The sequence below is a fragment of the Pinus tabuliformis genome, chromosome Q, assembly GCF_031772625.1.
Source record: "Pinus tabuliformis cultivar Carrire ecotype Pingquan chromosome Q, CPIR1, whole genome shotgun sequence".
Lineage (NCBI taxonomy): Eukaryota > Viridiplantae > Streptophyta > Pinopsida > Pinales > Pinaceae > Pinus > Pinus tabuliformis.
The window spans coordinates 851,104,929-851,118,613 of record NC_142296.1 but is presented as its reverse complement, the minus strand read 5'-3'; the positions used below and the strand labels follow the sequence as shown (position 1 = coordinate 851,118,613).

At 40.5% G+C, this 13,685-nt stretch overlaps 1 protein-coding gene across 2 annotated transcripts in view; it reads right to left on the bottom strand.

The window, feature by feature from the left end:
- Positions 1 to 13,685, bottom strand: part of LOC149222226 (PHAF1 protein At3g51130-like) — a 377,477-nt gene that overhangs the window by 60,521 nt on the left and 303,271 nt on the right. For both annotated transcript variants that reach the window (XM_089385320.1, XM_089385319.1), the window contains 3 exons: positions 4,252 to 4,365; positions 4,025 to 4,124; positions 3,757 to 3,830 (listed from right to left, as the gene is read on the bottom strand). In XM_089385320.1, coding sequence (XP_089241446.1) covers positions 3,757 to 3,830; positions 4,025 to 4,124; positions 4,252 to 4,365 — 288 coding nt within the window. The remainder of the gene's footprint in view (positions 1 to 3,756; positions 3,831 to 4,024; positions 4,125 to 4,251; positions 4,366 to 13,685) is intronic.

The following is a 13,685-nucleotide window of genomic DNA, read 5'->3' as shown; positions in this document are numbered from 1 at the left end:
TAATGTGTAGCTCTTTGATGGACAAAAGAAGCTACTAGAAGGCAGATTGGAGCTCAGGTATTGGCCAGCCTAGAAGAGAAGATTGGATCAGCCCGTGTTCATTGAAGCAAAAGTGACTTGCAATAGTGATAGGTAGCAGCTCTCCTGGAGACTCGATGTGTTGTCCTTTGATGGACTAAGGGGCAACTAGAGAGCAGAACAGAAGCAAAGGACTGGCAGGACGAGATACAACATAGAGACTGCAACGAGATTGTCAGTGTATCTTGTATTCTTGTACTTGTGGATAATTGAGGGCCATTATCCCTTGTATGGGAGCCCTAGACAGTTGTATTATATGTTGATTAATATAACGAAGTTGGGTTGAAATTTGTAAAAAGTTGTCTATACTTGTGCATGTGTGATTTACTGCTTTATATTGTTCCGCTATGCAAAGTAGTTCTGTTGAGATTCTTGGTTTGGTAGCATCAGAAATTCTAAGATTCTATCCTAGACCCAAGATTGTGGAAATTCAACAGCGAGAAGACTTTCTTTTCCCTTGTGATCGAACTTGATGTAATGTCCCTTCCTAGAATAACTTTCCTTTTGTTTATTATCACAATTTTGGCAACTTTTGTTTACTATGGAACCCATGAAATTTTGAGCTAAGACTTAGGAAAATGGAGGCCAAAAATCATTTTGTTGGTGGGACATGGGGACCACACCCACTTGAAATACGCATTACTTTAGAAGGGAATTCGATTTGCCAAGGAAAGGGGTCGAAATGCTTGATGGAGGGGCCCACATGGGAAGGCAGCTCAAAAATTATAAATAGAAGGAGCTTAGCAACTTTTGGGGCCTTTTGTCAATTACACATTTCTCTTGTTGCTCGAGATGCTTAGCCGGGTCACAGTGTTGTTTAGTGCAGAGCTTTCCAAGGGGATAGCTTACCCTTCTTTCAATGGACTACAGGTGCCACCCTAGGGAGGTAATATTGTACCAATTTGGAGGGGATATTGGAGGAGTTCCATAGCACATCATACAACCTTCTCTCAGCTAGTGCGTACTCCAGGAGGACACAGTAGACGACCACATATTGCCCATTTTAGCTATCTTCTGGGAGGTGTTTTTTGGGAGAGATTTTGCATAGTTTCTCCAAGGGAAAACCGAGCTAGTGGAGGAGTTTGGGGCCAAGAGATTGTTATTTGAAGGTAGAGAAAAGTTCATTCACATAGGGCCTGCATAGGAGCCATTTCCTAGGCACATGTGGCGGATTAGGGTAAGGTTTGGGTGTTGGATTTTAACGGGAGACTTGAGGGAATCTTTGGGGTGGTGAAGCTCAGCATTTTGGGAGTGATTGGAGGGATTTTTTAGGAGAATTGCAGACAGGCCGTATTTCCCAGCCAGTTGAGGAGGACGTGGTAATTGGGGCCAATTTTCAGAGGTCAGAACTAGACCAAACCCTTTTTGGGTTTTGGTGGGTTATTTGAGAGGAGCTTGAGGCTAATTTTGCAGAATTTTCTAAGCACTTGGAGGTGGGTCTTTCAGAAATATATTTCCAACAAACAATGTAGTTTTCTGGGGTAGCACAGGGCATATTTGGAGCAGATCACTCTCTCATTCAGGCTAATTTTGCAGAATTTTCTGAGCATTAGAGGTGGGTATTTCAGCAGTATCTTTCCAACAAACAGTGCAGTTTTTTGGGGCAGCACAGGGCATATTTGGAACAACTCACTCTCTCATCCGGACATTGTGTTTCCTCACCTAGGTCTTGTCAAGCTTGCCTTTGAGGGAAGCCCTGGTGCATTCCTTCCACACCATTGTTCTCTTGCTCCATATTTAATAAAATGCTATGTTACCGGATCCGTCGGGCCTAATAGCTGGATCTGCGGATCCCCGGATCGGAGACGGATTCGGATCCGAATCCGCAGAGATCCGTCTATTTTCTATTCGTGGGTAAAAAATCATCGGGAGCACAAAATTCCAAAACGAGAAATTCAATGCAAGTCAATGGAATGGTAAGAAATAAATTAATGAATTGCTGGGTGACATAAAATTTATTATTTTTATGTTGAATTTATTATTTTTATGTTGAACATATTATAAATTTTAATAAAAGACGCTATAAACTTTCATGCAATTTCGTGGCAACATACAAGACGTTATAAACTTTAATGCAAGTTCGTGGCGACAATTTATTATTTCTATGTTGACCATATTATAAACTTTAATGGTATTAAAGTCATATTATAAACTTTAATACACGTGACGTGAACTCATATTTATTAAAGTACTCATATTTATTAAACTTTAATAGTATTAAAGACATTATAAACTTTAATACATGTAACGTGAACTCCTATTTATTTAGAAGATATTTTAAAGTTCAAAAAGTAAGTTAATATTTTAATCAATTTTAATTCCTTTTCAAATTTAAACGTAACTTTTCTAAAATAACTATAAGTTTAATAATTTGCTTAATATAAATAATTGTAACTTAGTGTTTAAATATTTATAAATGATGCATTAATTATATTATGATTAATTTAATAATTATTTTTAAAGCATTAAATTGGAGTTATAGATTTAAAAATTCATATATATATATATATATATATATATATATATATATATATATATATATATATTATATATAAATTTAATTAATGTTTAATTAATATTTATAAATGATACATTAAGAATTATATATATAATAATTATTTATTGTATGTAAAAATTATATATTAAAAAATTAGCATATGTTTTTATTTTTATATTTGTATAAATTTAGTTTTTATTTTTATATTTATATAAATTTTAATTTTAAAAATTATAAAATATTTTATATTTGCTTGTACTTGCCGTTTCTTTGCCGTTTCCGGATCCTGGGTTTTCAAAAAACTGGCGGATCCGTATCCGAATCCGGATCCGAATTCGAATCCTAGTAACTTAGATAAAATGGCTTAGTTGGATGGTATTTTTGGTGGTCTTATGGGTGTTCACTGATTTGTCTGAATTTTATGCTTGCATGCATTCTTTTGTTTTGTATATCACTGTTATTCCTAATTAGGAACATTACACTTGATTCTTGCTTCAACGAACTTGTGTGTGTATCTCCTCAAATGAAGTCGAGGTTCCCTTATATATACTCTTCTTTGGAGGCCCTAAATAGGCCGACTTATTCTCCTTGAAGGCCGACTTGTTGCTGCTTGTTGACAAGGTCTTGGAGGGTCTTTATGACACTTTTGACTTAACAATTTTTTTCTTTTGAATTGATACATGATGCCCAAGTGGATCTTATACATGTTACAATGACTCAATTGATTTCTTTGGCTCAATGATGAAACCTAGAAACACTCAATGGGTGTTTGACATACAAATAAAATAATCTTGAGCATGAAACCAATGCTACAAAATAATAATAAAATTTATTTTCCTCTTTTCATTAAGTACATAAAATCATGATTACATTAGACATTATGAAGACCGAACCTAGTTACACTTTTAAACACAAAATGCAATATACAAAAGAGCATGTATATAATACCTATAAGAAATCATCCGCTCTATTAATTATGTACCAATATTTTTGTGAAAAATTATTAAAAGAAAATCAATTCTAAAATGAGAGGAACCACAAAATGATACTTTGTTTCTTTCATCACAGCAAGTTAGAACAAATTACAATATTTTGAATCATTCAAGGGAAAATAAAGCTGCTAAAGTCTAGAGATTTATATTTCTCGCCTGCATTTTCCTCAAAAATCCTTTTGTTAGTACCTGAACTTGATGCCATTTTGTATTGGGTGTAATATAATGCTCATATGTGTTTGTCTCATCCTTTTGGGTGTCAGCTGAACCAATATGACAATGATAAAAGTTAAACATAAAATGAAAATGAAAAATAGATATAAAACATCAAAATGCTTAACCAAATTATCAAAACGCATTATCAAAACCTGTAACATTTGCAATAGTCTATATCAAAATTTCATGCGTAGTTAAAAATGCACAATGAAATACTCAATAAAAGATTGCAAAAACTTACAACGTGGACAATAGATCACAAAGTTGCATTTGATATAAGAGTTGAAATCTGCATGGCCAGGAAAATTTGTATGCAATACAAATTTCTTGATTTTGTGCGTCTGCAAGATAATCAGAGATCACCTTCAGAGATAGCACACAAAAAGGAAATAAAACCAGCTATGTGTGCTACCATGCACTAACTGAATCCTAATTGGAACTGTAATAATTGTCACTACTTAAAAATACCTGAGAATCAAACAGAATGTCTATTCCACGGGTAAAATAATTATAAAAATAGTCCCCACATAATGTTGTTTTTGGACTAGCATCTGAAGCATTGTGAATAACCATTTGGTCAACCTGCTTCAGCAAATCATATCTGGATTAATATAGGAAAGCCTTATAGCTATAAGAAAAAGCATGTTATGATACTTGTTTGTATGAAACAGAAACTTTTGTAACACATTCATGTAGTTATGGTTGTGGGAATTGAATCGTGTAAAAGCATAAATAGTTAACCTGTAACTTAATAAAATGGAAAAAAATGAAGTAAAAACAAACCACAACACATTACAGAAAAATTATTTCAAATGATTACAGATAGATCCCAGAAAAATGGATGAATAAAGGTAATGAAGTCTTTAAATCTTGCATAGAAGGTGCTGTAAAGGAAATTGCAGTGATGAAAGATTTGGAGCGATATAAACAGTAAAAGCAAGTTAAGAATCCATCTATAGGAACTAAATCAAGGAAGGAATGCAGGAGTTGATGGGGAGTAGAGTAAAACACATGCTAATGCAGTGATGTAATTTGGTCCAAGACAGTTGAAAATTGGCATGCAATGATGACAACAAAGAGAGTAGTATGTGTATTTAAGTTACAAAAAGGGTATAGACTCTTTAAAGGAATTAACAAAAATTCCTCAGAGATTACAAAGAAAAGACAAGACTAATTGATATCTATCAACAAATTAAAAAGCAATCTAACCAAAGAGGTGCCCAATCTACCAAAAACTCTATGAGAAAGGTTGAATCTGCAACTATGTTTCAAAACACGGCAGTCTAACTAAAAGGAAGCAAGGCAAAATGATCCAGTGAAGACAAGTGAATGGTAATAAAGGAAAGTTTAGACGTCTGGCTGACTTATAAATAAAATCTCAATAACAGACAATATCAATCTTGTGACCACATTGATGATAGGTGTTATTGATTGCAATGTAAGGTAAGATCCTAATCTAAGCACTGTTGCCTCAAAATCTAGCAGGCCTTGTGAGGGGACTCACAAGGCAAGGGCCAGACCTTATTGCAACAATGAGGTAGATTGCCACTGTCACCTCAGCAATCTTCCTCCTGCTCTCTAGTGAAATGTCATGACAAGGGAAGCTTCCCAGTGATCACCTGAGAGGATTTTCTAGGTTTTAGGTTTCGAGTTGATGAAAGCATAGGCTAAGTGGAGATACTCAATGATGGATAAAGGCTCAATACTTCTTAATAAGGAATAGCATATTATGCACCCATATTAGTAAGGACACACGTGGCCTAGGGCTTATTGATATGTAGCAACAAAAGAGTACCTAGATGCATATATGTCAAAGAAAGGAGTTATTAAAGATAAGGTCAACAAAATAATAGAGCAAAACCTCAAGTTGAAGCTAGGCTAGGGTTAAGGTTTCCAATGCACAAACTAGTCTAGAGGAAGATGATGCCAGCCCTCCGAGGCGAAGTTTTACCATGTAAAAGGCTAGATTTTGAGTTAAAAATGATCACCAAGTAAAAACATAGATTTTTGCACCAAAAACACTCATCCACAAATTCCCTAGGCGAATTCAGCCTTAGCAAAAACCCTAACGGATCTCCTTAAAATGCTTAGGAAAATATTTAGTTTTTCAAGGTCTTTGATCAACACAGAGCTTGCCAATGTCTAATCCTACTTGGGTGATGGAGTCTTCAGGTGGCTTTTCGAGATAAGTGACAAAAGATTGGAGTAAGAGGGAGAGGGACTCTTTTTTTGTCATGTCCCTTCTCAAACACATTTGTAACAGGGTGTTTCCACACATTTTTGCACAATATTGGCTAAGGGAAAGAACCTAGCATTTTTGACTTACGGACTTAGGAGGAAATTCGACTTAATTTGGTTGCTAATGGAAGGTGGGGGCCACCCACGTGGGAATTCGAACTAGGCCATTCGAATGGCTTGGAGGGAATTCAAAGTGTTGGATGGAGGGACCCACATGAGGCAAGGAAGGCCCACAAAGATAAAAGGAGGAGAGAGCTCTCATTTAGATTGATTCTTACACCTTGCAATCAAAATTACTTGACTGTTCGCTTTGTTGTTTAGCCGTGTCAACTGATTGTTTAGCCACGAAGCTCTCAAGCGGGAGATTCAACCTCTACCTCGGGGGACAATCCATGCCTTCCCTAGAGTGGCAGTTCCATAAGTATTTCAGTAGTTCCGAGAGTGTGTTATAGCACTAGCATTCAGCCACAACAGGGAGTGTGTTCTTCTGGCTAGCTGGAGAATACACAAGGGGAGTTTGGAGCTATCAGTGATCAAGCATTTGCCGGGAGAGTTAGAGGATTAGGAGAGCAACAAAGGGAAAACCTTTCTTGTGAGTTTTGGAGCCAGTAAAGCCAGCATCCCAGCAGTTCGATTTACAGTTACCTAGGCCTGCACAGAGAGCCATCACTAGGCTCATGTGGGAGTTGTGGAGGAAGGAATTGTAGAGATGGAGCTAGTCGGGAGAAATAGGAGATCACTTGGAGGGCCATTTGAGGAGGATTGTTGGAGTTGTGAGAGCAGAGATTGACAAGATAAGTCACAGCAACAAAATTCGAAATTGTAGGAGGGCCAAGTTGTGAAGGGTCAATTTTTGAAGGTTGGAACCAAGGGAAACCCTTTCTAGGTTTTTCTGGGTTTTGGACAAGGATCACACTCCTAATTTTATAGAATTTTCTGGGTAGATCTAAGGGGTCAAACAGGGGTCCCAACTCAGCCAGCAGCTAGAGGAGCTAAGGGGAATTTGGGCCAAAATTCCGAGGTCAACATTTGGCCAATTCCTTCGTGGGTTTTTCTAGGTTTAGGCCAAGGAGCAAGGAGGTAAAGTCTCATAATTTTTTGAGCACGGGAAGCAGTGATTCCAGCCCTTTGAAGTCAACAGACAAAGTAGTTTCTGAGGCAACACAATTCAGTTTGGTGTAGCAGTTGTAGCAGCCTTCAGTTCAGCATTTTCTCACCTGGGTTTTGTCATGCTTGTCAATTGAGACAAGCCCGGGTGCACCATTCTATTTTACTATTGTATTTTCTCCTGAAGAAGTAATAAAATGGATCAACAATTCTTTATTTCCTTTGTTTCCATGGGTGCTTAATGTATATTTTGTTTTTCTGATTGTTGGATTGTTTGCATGCTTTGTATATCACTTACATTCCTGTTTAGGAACATTACAGTGGTATCAGAGCCATAATCTTGGCTCGACCTGTGGAAAAGATTAGAATCAAACAACATGGCGGTCACCTGGAATGAGGTGGTGAGGATAAAACAAATGATGATTGATGTGGGGAAGAAGTTGATTCATTCCTCAATTGGGAATCCAGACATGATTGCAACTGATGTGGAGTTATTGAGGGAAAAATGGAGGGCATACCAATCATTGGGTCATGGCATTCAGGCATCCCTCTCTTTTTGGGAATTCTGTGAACTAAGGGGTATGCATAAACCAATAGAGATTTAGTGGGGTTTTGCAGGGATGATGAGAAGTATTAAGAAAGAAGATGAAAGAGTAGTTGAAGGGGCCATGGTTGGCAAAGAGATAGTTAAGCATACACCCATTGATGAGGCAACATCCATTGATGAGGTATTCGGGTTGTGACCGTGTTCTCAGGTGATAACAATGCACCACAGGTTGGTGAGGTGCCAAAAGACAGCTCCACTATTGTTGTGGAGTAGATAGGCACAGAGGCCTCCAGATCTATGACGGAGTTTCCAGACGACAGTCGCCTACAGCTGACTGGTGAGCATATCGTGCATATTGGGTTGTCTATGGAGAAGCAGTCGAAGGCTCATGTTGAGCCCGTGATGGAGGAGGATGTGCAGCCATCCCTTGGGCTAGCCATTGATGAGGCGTAGCATAGAGGTCACGCGTTGGATTTTAGCACAGTTCACTTCAGAGGCCCGATGGCGAGGTCTATAGCGTTATCAACCCACCCTTTGCGTTGGATTGAGGGAGGCCGAGTTGTCTAGACGTACCCAAGAGGGTGGATGAGTTAGCAAGACTGAGTTGAGCATGATACCACATCAACTTGGAGGGCTTGTTCCTTCCACATAGGATTGCACATTCGATCTCTCCTTTGCGATTGGATGGCGAGAGGTACAGATTTGGTACTCGATGGAGCAGGTTAGGCAGTTGGATACATCCATGGCCACATGTCAGTAGAGGCCATGGATTACTAAAGGGACTCGAGGGTCGGACTATTTTCCATCACATCATAGAGCTGGTAGGTGATGGTAGTAGCTACAGGATTGATTTGTGTGAAAATTTTATCACTGCAGCAACTGATTTATTTTTCCTACTTGTTTCACCATAAGTTATTCATGAAATTACTTCAATAAACATTAAAATAAATACTGCTGCAGATATCACACTGTAATACAGAAACAAACATATGCACAAGAATCAACACATTGACATAGTTATTTTGGACTAATGTCCCCGGAAAAACCCAATGTGGGAAAACCGGTGCAGCCAGGGAGGATTTTATTATTCAGCAATTTTCTAGTACAACAGGGTGCCAAACTGGCTTACCCACAGAGAGACAAATTTTCCAACACTTCTTCTGAACCCAGCATCAACTCTACTGACCTCTACATGACCTGAAACCCTCTGCGTCAGCATGTTGAGACTCTGTGCAACCTCTCTAGCCTTCTGCATCACCCCTACAACCTCTGTGTAGATGACGTAGACCCTGCTGGCTCTGCGCAGTCTCTGCTGCCTCTACGTGGCTCCCTCTGGCCTTGTGTCTACCCTTTCTCCCTCTATGCTAATCTCCCATCTCTTTGTTTCGTACTCGCTGCCTCCTGAATGCTCTCCAAGCCACTGGTTCAATTTCTTAGCCAACCCCGCTCCAGAAATTGAATTGACTGGTCTCCCTCAGTATGTTCTCCAAGTGACCCTCAAGCCTCGTCCTATACTTTTCTCGTTGACAAATTAACGGCCAAGATTAAGTCCCTAATCAATGACTAAGATTAGATCTGGCTTGATCCATGACTTTTGGACCATTTCTAACACAGTTTTATATTAATACACATTAATATTTTATTTTCCCTAAGTTTAGACTTAGGGACTCCATTAAAAATATTAGTTATTTTAATATTTCCCAAACTGTTTGGAATCTGCCCAAACCCTTTTTGGGTATTGGAGATCTCATGTGCCTTAGCCTCTCCACCAATTTTTGTGGCTAGAGCACATCCGATTCTACCCCAAATCAACACTCCCTCTTAGCGAGGATTGTGCTTTAGTAATACTCCTCACTGAGTATCACTCTGATCATCCGGCATCGGTCTCTGATGCTAAGCCTCCCTGCCCAACATCCTCTGCACTGCTGCATCTTGTACTACTGCCCATGACTCTGTTACTGCCACTGTTGCATCTATATGACAACTCCCTCTGCATTCGTGCTGCTACTGGTCCTTTCTTCCAACACTGCATCCGCACTGCAACTCCCTCTGAATCTATGTTGCTGCTGGTCCTTTCTCCCAACACTGCATCTGCACTACAACTCCCTCTTCATTCGTGCTGCTAACACACTCATTTCTACTTCTGAAAGGGATTCTTTACCATCCCCATCTTTTCCCTGAAGTAGTCAAATTTTTACTTTCCAAGGGCCTTGGTGAGGATATCTGCCATCTGTTCTCCTGTAGGAGCATAGCTCAACTGTACAGCTCCTCGTTGGATACAATCTCTGACAAAGTGACAACGGATATCAACATGCTTCAACTTATCATGAAACACTGGATTCTCAGAGAGTTTGATGCAACTCTGATAATCACACATGATCTTGGTCGCCTCCATATTTCTTCTAAATGGGTTCACCAGCAGTTTTCTAAGTCATATGGCCTCACACGAAGTTGTGCTTGCTGCCATATATTCTGCCTCAGATGAGCTCAGAGCCACAGAATTTTGTTTCCTACTGCACCAAGAGGTCATTCCTGATCCAATGTTGAAACAGTACCCAGAGGTACTTTTCCGATCCACTGAACTTCCTGCCCAATCTGCATCAGTAAATCCACTCAACCTGATATCCTTCCCCTTGGTGTATAAGAGCCCATAATCAACTGTTCCCTGTAAATACCTGAGAACATGTTTGGCTGCTGCCCAGTGTGCCCTCTTTGGTTCCACCATGAACTGACTGAGAGTGTTGATAGCGTAGCAAATATCTGGCTTGGTATTGACTAGATACATCAGGGACCCTATGAGCTGCCGATATAGGGTGGGATCAACATCCTTGTCTTCTGATGCATCAATCTTCTTCCAGTTGGTGATCATTGGCATAGCCATAGGTCTACAGTCTCCCATCCCGAACCTTTTCAGGATTTCTGCAGCATACCTCCCCTGCCCAAGGAAGATTTCTCCTTTCCGTTTCCAAACTTCCAACCCTAGGAAGTAGTGCATTCGTCCCAGATCCTTCATATCGAACTTTGTGGCTAAATTGTTCTTGCAATCCTCAATGAGTCTGGATGATCCTGTCAGAAAGAGATCATCCACATATAATAATAAGATAAGTAGCTCATTCTCTACAACCAAATAGTAGAGATTCAAATCCGCATCACTCTTGACAAACCCCATCTTCTGCAAGTAGCCATCTATTCGACCATACCACGCTCTCGGTGCCTGCTTCAGCCCATACAAGGCTTTCTTCAGTCTACATACATGAGACTTCTTTTCATGAGTTCCAAAGCCCTCTGGTTGTTCAATGTATACCTCTTCTTCTATTACCCCGTTCAGAAATGTTATCTTGACATACATCTGACGGATCTCCCATCCCATCTGGGCTGCAAAAGATATCACGGTCCTAATAGATGTATACCTGGCTACCAGGGCGAAAGTTTCCTCATAGTCAATCCCTTCCTTTTGAACATACCCCTTAGCCACAAACCTGGCCTTGTATTTCTCAACACTGTCATCCGCAACATATTTGATCTTCTAAATCCATCTTGAACCTACCACAGATCTGTCTTGAGGCCTTGACACTCCCAGACATCGTTCACCATTATGGAGTTATACTCCTCTACCATCACATCTAGCCAGACCTGATGCTGAGCTGCCTCCTTGAAACTGGCAGACTCTCCATCCTGAGCTACTAACGCCTGATATCTATCTTGTTGTTTTCGCTCCCTCTTACTGTTCCTTGGCTCACCAATGAAGCTCTCTACATCATGTAGAATCTGACGAAGTTCCCTGCTAGTTCTTCCTCTGCCAGCAGGCGCTTCTGTTCGCTCCTCCTCCTCATCCTGAGAATCTTCCTGACCTGAGGAAGAATTCTTCACTTCTGTTGGTTGAAGAGGCATGACCAATGGATCGTCTTTCGACTGCTCCTCGGAAGGCATTTCGCGAGATCTTCTGAAGGCTCTATCCTCCATGAACTTTACATCTCGTCGTACTACTACCTTCCTGCTCCCTGGAAGATAGATTCTGTATGCCTTAGCATTCTCGCTATATCCCACTAGATATCCCTTTTCTGCAGTCTGATCCAGCTTCTTCCTCTTTTCTTCGGGTATGCGGCAATATGCTAAACTCCCAAATATCCTGAAATGACTAACTTCAGGCGTCTTCCCAATGAAGACTTTCTCTGGAGTAATCTTGCCCAATACCCAATGACGAGTCCTGTTCTAAACGTAGACAGTTGTGTTGCATGCTTCCGCCCATAGGAATTTTGGCATATCCTGATCATACAGCATGGCCCTAGCTGCTTCTATAATAGTCTTGTTTTACCTTTCTGCCACCCCATTCTAAGCCTGATTGTAGGGAGTTGTCCACTCTCTTTTGTTGCCCTCCTTAGCGCAATAATCAGTGAAGTCCTTATCGACATACTCTCCACCATTATCTGAGCGCAAAACTTTTATCTTCTTCCCAGTCAGATTCTCCACCAGAGCCTTTAACTCCTTAAATCGACAGAAAACCTCATCCTTTGCTTTCAGAAAATAAATCCAAGTTTTCCTCGAGTGGTCATCAATGAATGTAAGGAAATACTCAGCACCACTGAGAGCTTAGATGGACATAGGTCCGCTGATCTGGAATTTATCCAAGACAAAGAATTAAAGGTATTACAAACTCATGTGCATGGATGTGCCTATGTTACTTTATGCAGTGGATCGATAAGATTGCAAAATACACAGACACTGAGGCAGTTAGAGAAAACATAACAGAAACACATGTAAGACAACAAGTTTAATAAGGAGTTCACCCAATGCTCCTGGGCTACGTCTCCTAATCCAGCTCTCAGTGGTGGTCTCTCTATTATGTTTTTAAGCGAGGTTTTTACAACAATGAGCTCAATTCGAGACTCACTAAACAGATAAAAGTCAGTAGGAATGGAGCGCACAGACTCTCCTTTACTGAAATTCGACCACTGATGGTCAAAATAGTATGACAAGCCTATGCCGAGGAGTTTGCTTGAACCTCTCAAGCCTTCTATGGAGTACATAGACTCTCTACCTCTCTCTGGCTCTGTCTGGCTCGATGCTGCCTTCAAGTCAGCTTGGCTTCTACTCTCTGTTTTCTGCTCTTAGCTATCTACCTTCTTGTGTTGTCTTTTGCTTTTGTCAGGTCATGGCTTTAAAGCCAGTCTGTTCTTTTGACTGTTCGTTTCCGCTTCTCGGCCTTCTGGTTTCCTTACCTCTGTCTGTTCGAATTCCTCTGCTCTGCGTCATCATCACTGGGCAATGCCTCGCAGGAAGGTGGCCACCTGTTTCCTAACGAACTGGGCGTCAGATTCCTTGAATCATTTTTGAATGGCCGTTAATTCCATTTGCTTCAAGATCGTCCGCGAGTCATGAATCGTTTGCCAACTCATCATCCCCGTCGGACTTCAAATCCCCTGTCATCTTGCCTTTTGACTTGTCAAATCCAATCAGTCATCGGGACGCATCTCCGTCGTTGATCTAAGCCCCCCAGATCCTAGTGTCATCCTTCATATCAGGCGGACAAGTTGCACGATGTTTACCCGTCCGATGCGGGCGGTTTTCTCTCTCATTCGCCAGACGTGTGTCGCTCGATGTGTGGCATCGGGCGAGACTCAGACAAACTGCTTACCACCTCGAGGCCTTCCGATATCTTGCCGGTTTGTGGAATCCCGCGCTACAGAACCGAATGCATTACTTTTCCTAATTTTATAGCGATTTCAGGTCCGGGCGCTTTGGGGCTTTCCTTCACTGAGGGCGACGCCCTGTGATACGTGATTAGCACTAATTGCGTATCAAAAACCACCCCCGTTTCTTGATTTGGCCTCCGCTTTTTCCAGTTTGCGCCAGTGTGCATTACCATGGGCCAACGGTCTGCACACTCGACCGAGGGTCCTCGTTGCTCCACTTTGGCCACAACTGCAACTGTTACGAGGATTCCTTCTGATAGCTTTGATTTTTCTAGGACTTGAATCTTTTAGCATAATTTGAAATAGTCATGAAAACT